The sequence below is a fragment of the Perissodus microlepis genome, chromosome 2, assembly GCF_051167445.1.
Source record: "Perissodus microlepis isolate ML-2025 ecotype Zambia chromosome 2, ASM5116744v1, whole genome shotgun sequence".
In the NCBI taxonomy this organism is placed as follows: Eukaryota; Metazoa; Chordata; class Actinopteri; order Cichliformes; family Cichlidae; genus Perissodus; species Perissodus microlepis.
In genome coordinates, this window is record NC_140462.1 from 10957754 (window position 1) to 10974717 (window position 16964).

Consider the following 16964-nt stretch of genomic DNA (forward strand, 5'->3'; position numbering starts at 1 on the left):
AGAGAGGGAGAAGCAGAGAGAGGGGGTGGGTTATTTCTGAGCTCAGGGCCGAGAATTAGGCAGGGAGCAGTCCCAGTACGATGACAGCATCCAGCTTTTAGCCAAACCCCCCGCACACCACATCACCATCATCATCTGGCGCGGGAGGATATTTTCGAGAAACGGATTTCGTCTCGTATAAAATCTCTCGTCTTTTAGTAGAAAAGAGGGGGGAAGCCTAACCACCAATCCCCCCCTCCTTAGACTCCCGGTCCGACTGTCTCCCGATCAACCACGAGGTGAGTCCTTTCGTTATTTCGCGGCGTTTGCTGTCTGATGAAGGACAGGAGCGCCCGGCTGGTTACTCAGGCGCCGACCGGCACCTTGCGTTCAGACAGTCCTGCCATTTGCACCGATTATCATCTGAATAAAAATAATTTAACTCGTGGTCACTTTCACATCACCCGCGGGCTACACCCGGGACCCTATATTTGACGGAGGTGGCGGAGATTTAAATCCGATTAAGATTACGCTGTAAGGGAAACAACAAAAGAGTGACGTTTTTTCTTCTTCTCTCTTTGTTTAGCCCCCTGGATTGAGGGGCATGGCTGATCAAAGTTAGTGTCTGGCCTGTGAGATGGCAGATATCGATGCTTTTAGGGGCATTCGTGATGGGTTTGTGAGAGAGGCGCTGAGGTTAAATCTCACAACCCCCAGTATATTAATATTATATCAACACAATATAATATACAGTTATAGCAAAATCTCAACAAAATAGTGCTCGGTCTATAATTCACCATATTCTCAAACGCATGTGTTATGCATCGGTATTGGAAATCCACGCTGTCGTGTGCGCAGTGAAATCACCGTCACTAGCTACAGATGGGAAATGCACGGACTAAATCCTGGCTGATCAGAGGAGGAGGGGGGTGGGTAGGGGGAATGCCAGGAGTCTGGGTAGTAAAACACGCACACTATGAATGGGCGTAGGCGATGTGCAGCCAGCCTGAGACAGTCGTCTCTTCCGATTTTCCTTCGCTCGTGTCCTTTGGCCATGCATCTCTCTCCCTGCTCTATCTCTCTCTCACGCTCCCGTGTCGTGTCGGGCATGACAAGCGCAACATAACTAGACCGGAACAATGCGTTTCGCTTGTTCTGGGGCCCTCCGTTTAACGCATGGCGTGATTTAACGTGACCGCTTTGTTGCGGCCCAGACGTGTGTAGTAATGCAGCTTCCACTCATTGCTATCTTCTCATTGATATATTCTTTTCATGCTTCTGTTTGCGGTCCGTATGGCGTTTTGGCGGATCCTAAACATAAAGCTGCTTTCACTCAGCGTGTATGCATGTGAGCACGCCGCCTGCGCTCCTGCCAGCGCTGCAGGCTTTGTGCTATGACTCAGGGATGTATGCTGAAGCATGTGATGGGAATTGCTGCTCTGAGGTCACTCCGCCAGAGAAGAAAAGCGACGGGCAGAACTTGCACATCAGGAAAGACTTGATGCCTGGCTGCATCATCCTCGATCTTCTCTGCTGACTGCTCCTCTGTCCCACTTAACCAGAGCCAGTCTACCATCCTCTCCCTCTCTCTTCATCTTTAGTCTCAGCTCCATGTCTCCGGGGCAGACTGTGCTGCTGCTGAGCTGGTGTTTTGCTGCTCCTGCTCCCAATACGCTGACCAGTACTTGACCTGCTCAAGAATTCATCTTCAGTTCATGTTATTATAAAGAGGAAGATTTCAGCTAATTAGTAGGTCACAGGTTGCCTAATGTGATTTTAGAGGCTGTTTCTGGTGGATATATGAAGGGCTATATCCATGCATCATAGGGATGGGTTTATTATTGAGTATTTTACACCTGTTTCTTCCTGGAGCTGTCGCCAGAGGAAACAGGAGACGTGACCTCATTCATGTGACAGCTCTCTGGTGATGCCACCACTGACTGGCAGTGGTATCTTAATGTAGGACAACCCCCCATTCCTGTGAACATATAGCAAAAGACTTTGAGAATGAAAAGAATTTTCCTTAAAAGCCCAAGCAAATCATCGGCTCTTAATAATCAGGTTTTCTGTTCTTAGCTGTGATATGAAATATTGAAAGCCTGCTGTATCTGCGTTATTACAGAACCCAGGCATTATTATAGCTTGTAGCAAACAGACTGAACTCTTATTGCTTTTACTTAAAGATAAGACCTGTATTGTGTTCCTCTTAAGGATCACTGACTTGAAGGAAATTGACTCAAACAGCAAAAGAAAAAAAGTGTTGCAGAAATTCCAGACTTGCTACATCTATCACCCTGGTATAACCAAAAGCTTTCCTCAGACATCAGACATCTCCTCTCTTTTTATGTCTGTCTGCATGTTTCCTTCTCTTTAGAACCATGAGAACCATTGATATAGATCTGTGACACAGCACAACGTACCCATTATTTAATAGTGCACAGGGGAGCTCAAGCCTTGCCAGGTCGCTGATGAAAGGGGGAATGAAACAAGCGGTGCACGGTGAGCTCGGTCTCCATAATGCTAATGGAATGAGCTGACAGACGGAATGAGAAACAGAAGATGGGATTATGTCTGGAAGACAGGTTGCAGTAACAAACAACCAGCAAAACACAACATGCCGTGAAGTTAAACAAGCAAACAAGCTGTTCCTTTTAAAATCGACCTTATCAGTGATTTTATTCCTTCTTATTTTTTGCAATTGCATAGCATGGACCACTGCCACATGTCGCATCATATAAGGAAAACAAGCAACCTCCACCAATAGAAAGTCAACAAAAACCCATACAGCTAGCTTTGATGATGTTTCTACTTAATTTTATGGCAGACCATCACCTAGAAATTTTGTGCAGCATTTTATGCTGGCATGCTTAGTGGATGTTGAATCTAAATATTTAATGGGCACAAGAAAGCATCAGACTCATGGTAGCACTAAACAAAAAGTCAGAGATTCTCCAGAGTCAGCTGGATTCATCATCCATGTGCCTCAAGAGTCTCCACCAAATTCTGTGGTAATATTTGTAGACATAGATTAGCCTGACACATCATGGTGCCCACAGAGCCACAGCCAATCTGGCTAAAAATACAAGACTATGTAGGAGCGTCTCACAGGTTTGGTGGTTTGATCTCTGCCTCCTGCTACTTTGTATCCTTTTACTGGATATTAAAGCACCTCCAAAAACCTCTGCCAATCTATGTATGTATGTGTAATACCATATAAATACACACGCTTTAACTCTTTACCCCCTGAAAGTCTATTAAGAGCAACACTTGAAACACTTTTCTGAACTGAGCAGCTTCTGTCATATCTCAGGCCTGCTTATAGAACAAAATTACTGGGTGTGTATCAGAAATTAGTGAGGGTGGTCTCTGCCTCTGCAGCTACCCTCGGAAAAGGCCGGAAACTGTTCTAATGGCAGTCAAACCACAGCTTTATTGATATATACTGAGGTGTCAAAAGCTGTCATTAAGGGTGCGGGAAGGTCGTCAAATGTCGTCTTTATGGAGAAAAGAGTTAATGAAAAGCATCTGATGATTCATCATGGAGTCGCTTTTTAATTACTTTAACCAAAGTTGAACATTATTTTAGAGTTTTGTGGTTATACAACATCCACATATTGAGCTTCTTACACAAAGCGACTTACAGTTCCTTACTTACACGCATAGAGCTGCAGTGAGCACTCAAAAGCGTCTTTTTATTTAGACATTCAAGACGTATATTAGCAAATTTAATGAAATAATCAACTTTTTTTGACTTTCTAAGAACACATTGTGAGCGTTTCCCCACCTTATATATGCAGTCAAGCATTTATTTACTTTATTTTTAAAGTCCTTCAGTATGAGTAAAGTATCTTGTTGCACTAAGTAAAAGACAAAGAACAAATCCTGCACCCTGACTGACTCTGGGGGGTTGTGTTGTCTGCTCTGCTTGTTGTTCTTCACGTTTACAACTTTGCATTTATGAAATCTGAATCATTTCAGCTGTCTCACATTAAATCCCCCCCTCCAAACACCACCACCACCACCTCCTCCTCCAGTATTGAAACACGCAGTATTTTCTGCCAAGCGTGCTGCTGTTGGACTGAATGTTCCCTGAAGTCTGTGTCCAACTTTATTGGCAACAACTGTGAGCCAAAATGAAATGTGGAGTTGCTGAACCAACCCCTGCTGCCGCTGTCCTGCACCTCATGTGGTGCAGCTGTATCCGGCGTGTCGTGCTCGGCTTGGGAAGGGGGTTGGGGTGCGTATGTGTGCACGGGACAGATTGGGAACAAGATGTCCAAAACACCCAACCGGTCCTTTCTAAATAAAATCTGTTGTCGAGTCAGTGGATTCATGCCCTGATGCGACTTCTCTGTGCCACGTTCAGGTTTTTCTGTACTGACGTGGTTTAGCCCAGCAGTGCTAATTGGGCTTAAAACCATTTTCTCTTCAGCTGACTGCACAGGAACTGCCCGTTCAGTACCACCTCTCAGCCCCGCTGAGGATAGAGTGCAGAAGCTCAATTCTATGAACTGCATGCGTCCTCCAACTGGGATTAAATAACTGGCTGTTTTGTCAGAGACAGAGAGACATTGTGTGAGGAAAATGAGCAGACGGGGGAGGGATTGTCTTAGAGAAATCAGACACAGACAAAAGAGAGAGAAAAAAAAGAGGGAAGACAGACTTTATTACCTAACAGCATTCTTCTACGTTCGCCATGTAAAGTGAAGGCTGGTGTAGGGGTGAGAAGGTGAAGGGAAAAAGAGGAGGGAGGCTGAGTGAAAGGCCAGGCAGGCTCTGAGGCTTACTGATGAGTTGTTTGCATGGTGAGCTCGGGGATTTCAGGACGTGACAGTGCAGGATGGCATTTAAGATTCGCTATTGATTCAGAGAGAGATTAAGGAGCAGACCCGTCACCGTCTTCCACTGTGCTGGGTTTGGATAAAATGAAGATGCTGGCACATATTGAGAAAACTGAAGCGATCTCTCACAGTCAGAGAGGAGGGTTCTACCAACGCTACAGGTCTGAGTGTTGTCTATCTGTTTGTTAACAGCTCCTTCTGTCTCACTGTTTGCTCTCAAACGGTGGTAAAAAACCTCGCCTTCACTTGACCACCCTTTCGCCCGCTCCTCCTGATGAACGGACTTTGTCACCTTCCACTTTTTCTTCTTTATTTCCCCGTCCTCTCCAGCAGCTTTCTCCTTTCATTTCTTTTGCCGCTGCCCTCTTCACCCTTTTTAAAACTCTCCCCCTTTTCTTTTCCCTCTTCAATATCCTGTCCTTTCTTTCTTTTCTTTGCCCTGACCAATTCTCTTTCTGTATCCCTGCCCCTTTTCTCAGCCCCCTAAGAGCCACCCCCCCGCGCTCCTTTCTCCCCCTGCTTCCAACCCCCATTCGCCCTCTCTCCTTCTGTGCTCGCTCTTCTTCTCCTGGCCTGTGTTGGCAAAGTGGCAGAAGGAGGCGGTTGGAGGCTGAGCTAGCTGCATTAGCCCCATGCATTATTCATGTACCCTGCAGTCTGTGTGGGTCCAGGTCCTCCTCTGCCTTGTCTGAGGGACACATGGGCCTCGTGAAAGAGCTCTGTGTGTGGGACACAGGGCCCGATGGAAGAGCTACAGTGATGGGACTATCAGCTCCTTGATTTCTGCTCCCTCTTGTAGAAGAAAGCAACAAAGAATGAGCGTTTACATCATAAAACAACATTCAAGTGCAGAATAAAGTGGTTTCCTTAGATGAGAGCAAGAATGTTTATCCAGTGTTTTCTCCTAATTCAAAAGCCGGGCTTGTACACATCAAAGCCCTTTATTTCCACTGAAAACCAGAGTCTGGCTTAGGTTTCCAACATATCTGCCCTGATGTTCACATGAAAGACTTGTCCCCTTTTAATATCGGCCAAGATCGCTGTTTGCCTGGCAGTGGTTCTCTCTCCAGCACATCGGGATTCACAGGCTGTCCTCTCTGCTTTTAGAGCACACCCAGTTAACTGAACTGTTAACTGAACTGGGCTGTATGAAATTTTAATTTAGACAACCAGACGGAGATGGAGTGCCTCCTCTCTCCATCGCCATGAGCTTTTGAGGCTGTGGAGGAGCAGAGAAAGTCAGTGGATGAGAGCAAGAGAGCCTCTGGGACTAGAGGAGGAGCCTTTTTGGAAAACCACAACCAGATACTTGTTTCATGCTCACATCTGCTTTGCCTGACACACTTATGTGTTAACAAGAAAATATACTGACTACTTGAGTAGAATTCACTTTCTTTTAATGAACAGGTTAAAAATTGAGCTAATAGAGGTTAATCAGTCCCAGAAACCGGTTGTTTCCTGCTTCATTCTAATTATAAACTTGTCACGTGGATGTGTTTTGACAGGTTTCCCTGATAGTGTTCTGCTCTGCACAGGTGGTGTAGCTCCAGATTGGCATCGGCCCTGATGATCGCAACAACCCCTCTCCACCTCTTTTCAACCTACCCAGAGCTGATGTCTCAGAGGGCGAGGGGGTATGTTTGTTCCGGAGTCTTGAAGAGACAAGCTACATCACGGTGAGTCACGCACTCTCTGAGTCTTCAGTGAAAATGTGAAACACCGGGCTGTTTGCTTTCTCTCCTTTTTTCTAGAACTATGAGGGAAGTGCAGTCACAGTGTATTTCCTCTTGGATCTGCTAGACTAGCTTTACTAGTAAAGCTGCAAATGTGAGCTGCAGTTGATGATCGCCAAGATAGTAAACTCGTTGCTCGAGTGCTTAGGTTGTGTATGTATATAAAAAGTGCTGCCCACAGAGACTGTCACTGGAGATGACTACCTGACTCTGCAAGGGCAATGAAGGTGAGAGAAAGAGGGAGAAAATGACAGACAGAAGAGAGGAAGAATCATCTCACCCAGCACTTGAACATGCACGTATTTGCCCATCCATACACCTGCACGTTTAACACATAGTGAATGTTTCTTCCAGTGATCAAAGGGGGAGCAGATGTAATACTAAGTGCACTTGGTTCCTCGTGTGCATCTGTCTACTACCTACTCTCACTCAGCCTTCTTCATCCATGTTTATCTGGCTCTATCCGGATAAGCAGGAGGTGCTAAAGTGACACCCTGACCAGTGTGGGCTTGTGCAGAGCGAGTACCTCTAATCCTCTTAAAGGACAAACCTACACTGCATGTTTTACTACCATTAAGGAGGGCTAGTCAGCGCTGGCCTCCATTCAGCAGAGACACTGAAACAGAGGTGGGAGAAAGTTGAGTGAATGTGAAGAAAAGGACAAATTCTATCCCATAAATGTGCTTTTACACACAGTAGTACTGCTTAATATCTACCGCTTACAGCACAACGTGCATTGTTTTTGCATAACTCAGAAGTACTGTGAGGTAATTCCTACTTTAATGACTCATCCTTCCTCATTTATTGGACACAGGCATGTTTTTAAAATGCTAGGAACAAGTGTGGCAGACGGCCAGAGCCCTGCCTCTTTTAAGCTCTTCACAGAACTGTTGGCATGCAGCAGTTTGTTCCATATTTCCGAAGGCCGGTCAGACTGAGCACTTGGATTGGTTTCCCCCAGGCCAAGGTATGGATCATTAAGTTTCAGGAGGGCATTCATCATCGTTAGCCAAACAGATCAGATCTAGGTCACTGCTTTTCCCGTCCCTGCCAAATTTCCCCTTTGTTTTTCCCTCTTTCAGTGGGTGAAACCGCCCAGCATGGCCACAAACAGCAGATGAAGTATATCACGAGGGAGTATCTGCTGAAAACAAAACTCAGCATAACTTAATTCCCCTTCATGCCGCAAATAAAGGCTGTCAAGTAATTATCAGGCGCTCTACAAGCCTCTTCCAGCTGCAGAGTATTGATTGGCTGAAAGAAACAAAACCCTTTTGAGGGGCGTAGTAAGTCTTGAGATTTGGTTTGCGTTCAGTCGAACTCCCCAGGGTTAAAATGAGCCCTCCATCGCTCTTTATGTCCTCACCACTGCCTTGTTTAAGGGGCAAGCTCAGCAGAAAATGTACAGCTGCAGAGTGGTGGTGTTGTGAACGTTCATACTGAGGCATACTTGTGAGTCCTTTTATTGTGTGATGATGCAGTTGTTGTTGTTTTTGAGAATCAGGTCATTTCGCCATGTTTTGCTGCTCATGCTGACTAAACTCCACCCCTTTCTCTCACAGCCTTTTTTTTTTTTTGCTTTCTGCTCACACATCTGATTATTCATAGCGTTCGAGGCAGGCTGCATGCGGTGCATATAAAAAAGGGCCCGACTAGATGCAAATGTAGCTGGAGCACAATTCTCGCACTGATTGCACAGTCCAAAAAAGACAGAACTGAGCTCTGAGCTCAGTTTCATTTATTCCAACTGAATCCTTTCATCTTCCTCCCACGTTTCCCTGTCCCTCTGCGTGTTCATGCACTTTTCTCTCTTTGTCGCTTCAGATAAATGGAGGAGCAGGAGCGATGCAGGAGCAGGTCTCCGGCTCGGAGGGCCAGTCGGGTGCAGCAGGTGGTGGGGACAATAATACGACGCACTCGAGAGTCACTTAGCAGGTACGGAATTAAAAGGAGTCTGAGCTGAGGGGGAAGATGTTTTTGTGGTGAAATCAGTGCAAAGGTGTTCAGAGGCTGGATTTTGATGGGAAGAAACTGAGTATGCAGTATGACAGAGTTTAAAAAAAAAAACAAACGCCAACTTATATGCTAAAAATAACTAAACAATGTGTAAAGAGTGGAAGAGGAACTTTAAGTACTTCTAAGCCTGGTGCCAGATTCTTGAGTGACACAAAAATGAAAAATGTGGGAAGTGCAGGTGTGTATTTGTTCAGCATGCTGAGGAAATTTACTGACTCATTGTGAGTTAGCAATAGCTAAAAAAAAGGGTAAACAGCACGTGAAAAAAAAAAAGAGGCAAAAACTGAAGAAGAAGCTGCCTTTCTCAACCTGTTATGGACCCACTAAGACACAAACCAAACCTCCTCCCTACACCCACACACTGAGCCACATAGCTAAGTACATATTCAAACCCGAACTGCCTGACTGTCCCTCTCTCATACACAAACTTGTCCCACAGCAAACCACAAATATGCTTTCAAGAATCCTTCATATTTGGCTGTCCACTAAGACTCATTCTCAGCAATGAACGCGTTGCTGAGAAATCCCAGTAAACTTCCTCCTGGGAATTCCTGGGGAGAAGGATATTCGTTATCGTCCCCGAGGGGAATTTCGGTTCACAAATAGTTGTCATCACTGTCATCGCACATCATAAATAAACGACAAGCATACATTAAATGCAATCATAAAGAGAGCTGCAAATGCACTGAAAGTCCGCAGTTAAAAACTGTGTACTACCCTGGCCTGCAGCTTGTTTAGCAATCCAACAGCTGACAGAACAAATGATCTCATATATTTATTTGCTTTAGTCCTCCCCAGCCTTCTCATATGACTTGTGTTGAAGCTTTGCATAAAGAGGGCGTTGAAGGCCTGCCAGAGTGACCTTTGCCCTGTGACAGGGTCTTAGTTGCCAAAACACAGTGAAGATCTATCAAGTTGGTGCCAATGGTCTTTTGGCAGTTTCACAATATTCTCCCGGCCTGTTTTTGTTAATCATGTTGAGGTTGTAAAACGCACAGATCACAGCAAAACCTAAACCGATTCAATAAAAGTGCCAATGTCTGACGTGCCTTTGTGAAAACGTCAGACATTTTTTCATTCAAAAGTAAACCTATTTCCAGGGTGCATTCAAGCTAAGGATGTACGTTAATCTGTTGGTGTCATTTAATCAGTGTTAATAACAGATACAGCTTCTGAAAGGTGATTATATGATACTTTTCTCTAATTATTTATAAATTAAGTGTATTTAATAATAGTGAACAGACAACAACATGTCGCCTTGAATTCTATATCATTTTGACCTTCCATTGCCTTGAAAATGTAAATCCTACACCACAGTATTTATTGTGACTGTTATTTTACACCTGTAAAGTGAACCTAGCATGCTTTTCCATTATTTTTGGTTATATATATACTCTTATGATGGTTAACGTTCATTTAGACAAGTTTCTAAATAAAGAGGTTAAATAGAGAGTATTCCTGACCTGAATGATCAAAACACTCGATTTTAGAAAGTTTCTCTCTACTGCAGCTCTCGCCGTGGGTGTAGCAACCCCACTTTTGTGAGGAACAGCCAATCAGAAGAAAGTTGACTTAACTGTTGAGAAGCTAAAATAAGTTGTCTTCAGACAGTGAGTGAAATGAGAGGCTGCATCGAGGCCTAAAATATATACGAGCTGTCTGAACTGTGGAGCCGGAAATACTGTGTAACGCCGCAGAGAAGGTTCGCTTTACAGGATTTCTGTGCTACGTTTTAATCAGCAGTCACTGTGGAACAAATAAGAAACGTGATCTGGAAGAGCAAAAAGTAAACTTTCTCCTCTTTGAATACACTACTTGAATACATAGTATCTCTTCATGGCTGTCGTCAGTTGGATAACCCATCACCCTGTCTGACTTCCTCAGAGAGCGGTTGCTAGGCGATGGGAGGTCGCAGCGCTCCAACAGTCTGTCCAATCAGAACTTCCAGGCCAAGCTGACATTGCAGATTACCAGGGACCCGGTCCTGGACAGCAGCACTGGACATGGCTTCACCCTCACCACAAACGCACCCCTGCTGGTCAGGGACATCGCCACAGGTACATCGGCCGTGCAGTGGCTGTGAGTCAGTGTTACCAAATTGCCACCTGCTTTATGCAATGTTCTCCACGTGCAGCAAGCATATTTACACTTTACCACTCTCTCTCTATCTCTCTCTCACACACACATAACACGCACACACACATTCCTGGCATTCAGGCCCCGGGGCACGGTGCCAGAGAAGCCACGGAAACAACAGAGCCACCTGCTCATCCTTTCTAAATTCAATCACTTTTCATTTATGCAACTTTGATGGGGGGATAGAGAGACTGATAAAGAGAGACAGAGTGCAGGGGAGAGAGAGGGAGAGATGCTGATCCATTACTTTATGTCTATCCTGTAAAATAAGCTGATAAATGCAGTGAGGAGGGTCCCACCCTGCCACTAGCGCTGTAGCTGCTGCCAAGGAAAAGGAGAGACGAATGAGATAGGGAGAGGGAAGTGATAACAGAAGACAAGATTTAATTGAGAGAGAAGATGCCAGCAGGAAGACCCAGAGGGGAATACACAACCAAAGTGCAAACATGGCCAAAGAAAGCAAAGTAATGAGTGTGAAAGTGTACAGAAAGTAGAGAGGGGATGAACAGTTGGTGACACTTAGGGATTGGGAATAGTCAGAGAGGCCATGTTGGTAGATGATGAAGGAAAGTGAAGGATGATGAAGTAGGATAGAAAGAGGAAGAGGAGGAATCGCTATTATGAAAGCTTAACAGGAGGGGACTTTGGCTTTTGGGTGTGTGTGTTTGTGTGCAAAAGCTTGCCATGTTGTACGGCTCGCCTTCAGTGGGTCACAAATCAGGGACAGACGGGGCTTTGCCAGGCAGACTGGGTGTGTGAAAATTTGTGGGTGCATGTGTTTACGTGCACAGATGCTCAGCATGTCTGTGTGCTTGTGTGTTAGAGTAAGATGAAACTGCTGTGCCTCAGTCGTGCTCGCTTGCCTGAAGACAAATGAGTATAAATAGCTACAGAAAGCAGAGCCGAGCCAGGCTGGAAGACACCCAGAATAACCGTAACCCCTCACGTCCCGGAGAGCTCAGCCGAACGCTGTTGAGTCAGCCATATTGAACAAGCATGTGTGTCATTCTGTGTGTGTGTGTGTGTCTCCCTTTGTCTCCACGTACGCAGCTGTGGGTTTTTTTGTTTTATGCAAGCACTCACTCTTTTCATTGTGTGAATTTGTGCATCTGTGTGTGTGTTGATGGGAACGCGTGTGTTTAGGAAGTCCTGCAGATGGGATACTATTCCCAGGGGACCAGGTGCTGCAGATTAATGATACAGCGATGGAGGATTTGAGTGAAGAGCAGGTGGAAAATGTCTTAAGGTGAGGAGATCCATCTATCTATCTACAGTTGTGGTCAGAAGTTTCCATGCACTCATCATGGGCATGAATCTCAGGGTAATTTGGGGCTTTTAATATTTTATTTGAACTTTTCTTTTTCCAGGGTTGAATTAATGCCTTTAAAGACTTTTGAAAGCAAGAATTGGGTGCAAAAAAATTAATTTATTTTCCATTTTTCTAAATCACACAGGATCAGTGGTATCCACACAGGCTCAAATATATAGCCCAACTAATATTTGGTTAAATGTCCCTTCTGCAACTTGTAGTTCAACAAGATGCTTTAGGTATCAAGCCACAATCTTCTGGCATGATTCTGGATATTTGACCAGTCTTTTTGGTTATTATAAATGGTCTGGTTTACATTCCAAAACTACTTTTGAAGTGTTTGGCTTGTCTATGTGGGCAGCTGCCTCTTTCTTGGTCGCCACCCTCCCAGTTCAAGGTGTTTCAGCAGTTATCAGTTCAAGATTGAGCCTTGGGTCTTGGGTTTTTCCTGAACATCCTCACCAATTTCCTCTTGTTTGAGAGTGACAGTTTGGGTCTTCTTCCAGACCAAATTGGTGACACATCTCAATAATTTGTACTTAGGATCGATGATTGTTTGGAAATCTTTCCAGCTTGTGTAAATCTCCAATTCTCCTTCTTAGAAAACTGTAGATTTAAGGGACTGTATGTATACATTTCAGCCTGTATGTGTACTTTCGATTATGTGTAAATTAGAGAAAATTCAAAATAAATTCTATTCTCGTTTTTTACAGTCATTAAAGAAATCAGTGACAATTATTTTAGTTGTTTTCTGGGATTTTGACGCTGATTCATGTGTGACTGCGGGTGTAGAAGGCTTAGTGAGTTAGCGGTAGAGGTCAGAGCAGAAGATGCTGACTTAATAGCTGAGCAGAAAGGTTATGATCCCTCCTCCGTCTGTGTGAATGAATGCTTCTTCTCTGTGTTCAGGAACTTGGAGGATTGTATCAATGTGACTATCCTGCGGCACATGACAGTGAGTACAAAGAAGACATTAATAAGCTCCTCACTACACAGTCATTATGCCATCGCTCATTTAAACATAAGCTGTCTGTGTGCTCCCAAGCATGTGACTCTTAGCTTGCATCTTCTGACAGGATTAAGCACTTTACATTGTGCTGTGATGTATGTATCGACCGTCTGAGTACAGCTCTGAATGTTTGCATCTTAAAGCCTGCTGGCGTCAGTGTTACTCATGTGTGTCTTAGCCCATGCTTCATCTTTCATGTACAGTAATGGTGCTGATGTGTGTGTGTGTGTGTGTGTGTGCTACAGAATCCCAAGTCATCCATTATGTCAGCAGAGAAGAGAGCTCGTCTGAGGAGTAATCCAGTTAAAGTGCGCTTTGCAGAGGAGGTGGTGGTCAATGGGCACACTCAGGTGAGAAAACCTTATCTGATACAGAAGGAGGCTGCCAAACAAAAAACAAGCATTTACTGTAAGGCTACAAGCCGCTGTTGGATGACTTTCAATTCAGTCTTCCACATAATGAAATATTCTTCATTAGGGCTTATGGGCTAACATTTCTTGCAATCATTTAATATTTGATCTTTTCTCATCTGATATCGATTCTGTCTGACCACATCTCTCACTTCTTTCCACCAGGGAAACTCTCTTCTCTTCCTGCCCAATGTTCTGAAAGTCTATTTAGAGAACGGACAGACAAAGGCTTTCAAGTTTGACAACAACACCACCGTCAAGGTATGTAATAAACAGGATTACCGGCCTAGGTAGAAAGATTTACCCGAAAAGAGCATTTAGAGCTTTTACTTGGTGGCTTCATTGAGTGGCTCCATCGTATAGCAAGTTACACGTTCGCCTAACCAGCAAAAGGGGTTTGATCCTGGGGCAGGAGGAGACAAATCCATCCAGGGTTATGTTAGAAATGGCCATATCAAACACGCAAAACTACCTGCTCTGGAAGCCCTCGTGAATAGGAGAACAGCTGAAAGTAGCTCACTCATTGGCCTGATGGACACAAGAGTTGCTACTTGTTTATCTTTTGATAGATATAGTAACTAAGTGACCCAAGAGATCCCTACATCATTCATGGTTGACATTTTTATTACATAACAGCAGTGTGCCCCAGTAATAAGAAGCCTGACAACAGCTATTTTTAGCGTAGTCTTGAGAAATAGTTCTTCTGGGTTTATAAAGGTCTTTCAAAGTTTACCTTTGGACTTTTTCACTCATATCAGTCTAGTCCTTGTGTCTTTACACACAGCAGAAAATTTGGAATAGACCAATTTCAAATTTGAATTTGAATCTATGAGAAGATAACACAGTTTGACTGGCATAAAATAGTATTTTTGCACCAACAAAAAAAACAATTAGCCAAAACCAAGGCATATCGCACCATGGTGTGCAGTGTGCCCTTAAAGAAACTGAGGAAACAGGGTCTTAATCTACTCTTCACTGTAGCCTCATCAGAAATGGTCTCAGTAGAAGGATGGCTGTCAAGAAGGCATTTATAAGGAAAGGAAACAGGGAGAAAAGACTGAGGTACACCAAACTACACAAGAGCTGGACCGAAAACCAGTGTCCAAGTTTTAAATTTTTGGTTCAAATGGTCCTCATATGTATGGAGGAGGTCAGGAGTTACAGCCATCTGTGAACTGTTAGCAATTAGCAATGGTGAATGATCCCAAATACACTGCCAAAGCATACCTCGATAAAACAACACACAGTTCAAGTCTATCAGTCATGGATTGGCCTCCCCAGAGCGTGGCCCTCAACAATATTGAAGCAGTGTGGGATCATTTTGACAGAGAACTGAGTAAAATGAAGCCAACATCCAAAGAACAGCTTTGAACGTCGTTCAAGGAGCCTGGAGAACTGAAGACAACTTAACAAATTACAGGAAGGCCTACCTAAGAGAGTTCAGGCTATGGTGAAGAATAAGGGTGGTCACACCAAATATTGACTTTCAAGCTCATTAGAACTGTATAAACTCTATTATTGCCCTATATATGGTATGTTTCATGTATGTTTGCATACATAACAATAAATTGCTGCACCTACTTACCATTTTCCTTGCAACATATAAAGAAATGACTCAAGACTGTCCTCTTATGAGCCAATAAAAAGCCCACACAGTTTCTTAAAACCACCACGAGACTGAGCACACAGGTGAATGTAGCTGTGAGATGCTTGGTAGGACCAGGTGGGACTATTTTGAAATTAAGTGCACCAGAAGCTAAGGTATGATTTCCCCCAAAGGTGTCACAGTGTGGGTTGGCTATAACAGTTGTAATTCATTGGGAGATATTGTTTCTGAAAAAGAAAATTATGAAAAGGTCAGTAAGTCACCATCAGTAGGTACATGCTTCTGTCTTTATGAGCAGGGTATTATTTTTACAGCAGCTTTTGTATTTCTGTTTGTTTTCCCAGCTGAAGGAAATCTGAGACAGGGAATCAGATTTGTCCCTTTGCCCTCAGCGGATGAAACATGTTTGTCTAAGAGGTGTGAGCCGTTGGTTTTTTTGTCATTCCAGGACATTGTTCTGACTCTGAAGGATAAGCTGTCCATCCGGGCCATCGAGTACTTCGCCCTGGTGCTAGAGCAACAGTACAGCATCACCAAACTGCTGCTACTGCATGAAGATGAGCTCATTCAGAGGGTGAAGGAAAAGAATCCATGTGGAGATATCTCGTAGATATGTATGAAGATTAAATGCTACAACTTTCCACCTCTATCTTTTGTCTTCACCAGGTGGTGCAAAAGAAAGACTCCCACGATTACAGGTGTCTGTTCAGGGTTTGTTTCATCCCCAGAGACCCAGGAGACCTACTGCAGGATGACCCCTCTGCCTTTGAGTACTTCTTTTTACAGGTCAGAGAAGCTCCTTTATTTGTTGTCACCATTACGGTCATACATTGTTCATCTCAGAGACTTTTGCTCTGAATTATTTCGCAATTAGACTTTGGTCCTTTCTCTGCGTATGTACAGAAAATAAAACTTTGTACCCACTTTATGCTGAGTGTGCTCTGAAATTCTTCGAAAATATTGCAAAAGTAGCTCTGAAGTCAACATGCAGCCCCTCCTTATATCTTCATGGCCTTAACCCTATAACACGTTGTTCACATTCTTTAGTCCTTCTTTTGTACAAAGCAGTTACATACTTGCTCTGATGATGCTAAGTCTTGAAATTGTTACATGTGGCCTGTGCATGTTTTTGTTGCTCACTAAAGCAGTGGGGAGTGCCGCTTATGTCATGCCAATTTACTGTTTCATTGTCTTCGCCGATTGTGTTTTCCCTGTCAGTGTCAGGTCGCTGGTTTACTTACAGATATGCTGATGAGCTACGTGCTTTGCAATGTCTGACATGCAGAGTGTGCTGGGACAAAAATCAGGTCACTGTAAGGTGCGTGTGTATTATGTAATGCTAAAACTGTGATTATTTCTGCCTGCAGAGTGTTGGCGATGTGCTACGGGAGCGTTTCGCGGTGGAGATGAAGTGCAACACTGCACTCCGCCTGGCAGCCCTGCACATGCATGAGAGACTAGATAGTTGTGGACAGACCAGAACCTCAATCAAGAGTATTACGTGAGTCATTTGCGTGGGAGAGTTTCCGTTTAGGGGTCACACTAGTAGGACACTGTAATTGTGGTACTTCTCATTATAGGTTTTGAGTAATAGGGCCTTGACATTTTTTCACTGCTGCAATTACTGTGATTTGTCTAGGATGAGGCAGCTCACTAAATGCCTAATCTATTAATGTGATGGGAGAGGTTTAGTGGGTGTGTGCAGGATATTTGCCCCATTACTTGAGAGTGGAAGTGTCTCAAAATGCAAAGCAAACATCCATTTTTTCAAAGGATTGCGGCCTGGTTGTCATACATTGTTACATTTATATATTGTAGTACAGAGCAGTCATCTGTACTTTTCTATACAACAGTTATCCCACAAGTTATAATTGTGAAGACAACTTGCAATTAATGGGACTGAAAGATGAAATATGACTGTTTAG

General features: G+C 43.9%; 1 protein-coding gene across 3 annotated transcripts in view; it reads left to right on the top strand.

Annotated features, from left to right (window-relative positions):
* The window catches only part of frmpd1b (FERM and PDZ domain containing 1b), a 24424-nt gene continuing 7460 nt past the window's right edge, over positions 1–16964 (top strand). The window contains exons 1-11 of one of the 3 annotated variants that reach the window (XM_084945615.1): positions 1–278; positions 6356–6496; positions 8378–8488; positions 10454–10626; positions 11849–11951; positions 12924–12969; positions 13269–13373; positions 13599–13694; positions 15488–15613; positions 15706–15825; positions 16407–16540. In XM_084945615.1, coding sequence (XP_084801741.1) covers positions 8382–8488; positions 10454–10626; positions 11849–11951; positions 12924–12969; positions 13269–13373; positions 13599–13694; positions 15488–15613; positions 15706–15825; positions 16407–16540 — 1010 coding nt within the window. In that variant the 5' untranslated portion in view covers positions 1–278; positions 6356–6496; positions 8378–8381. Of the gene's footprint in view, positions 279–311; positions 4982–6355; positions 6497–8377; positions 8489–10453; positions 10627–11848; positions 11952–12923; positions 12970–13268; positions 13374–13598; positions 13695–15487; positions 15614–15705; positions 15826–16406; positions 16541–16964 lie in introns of those variants that run through there. The other 2 variants (XM_084945634.1, XM_084945625.1) reach the window with 2 other exon arrangements.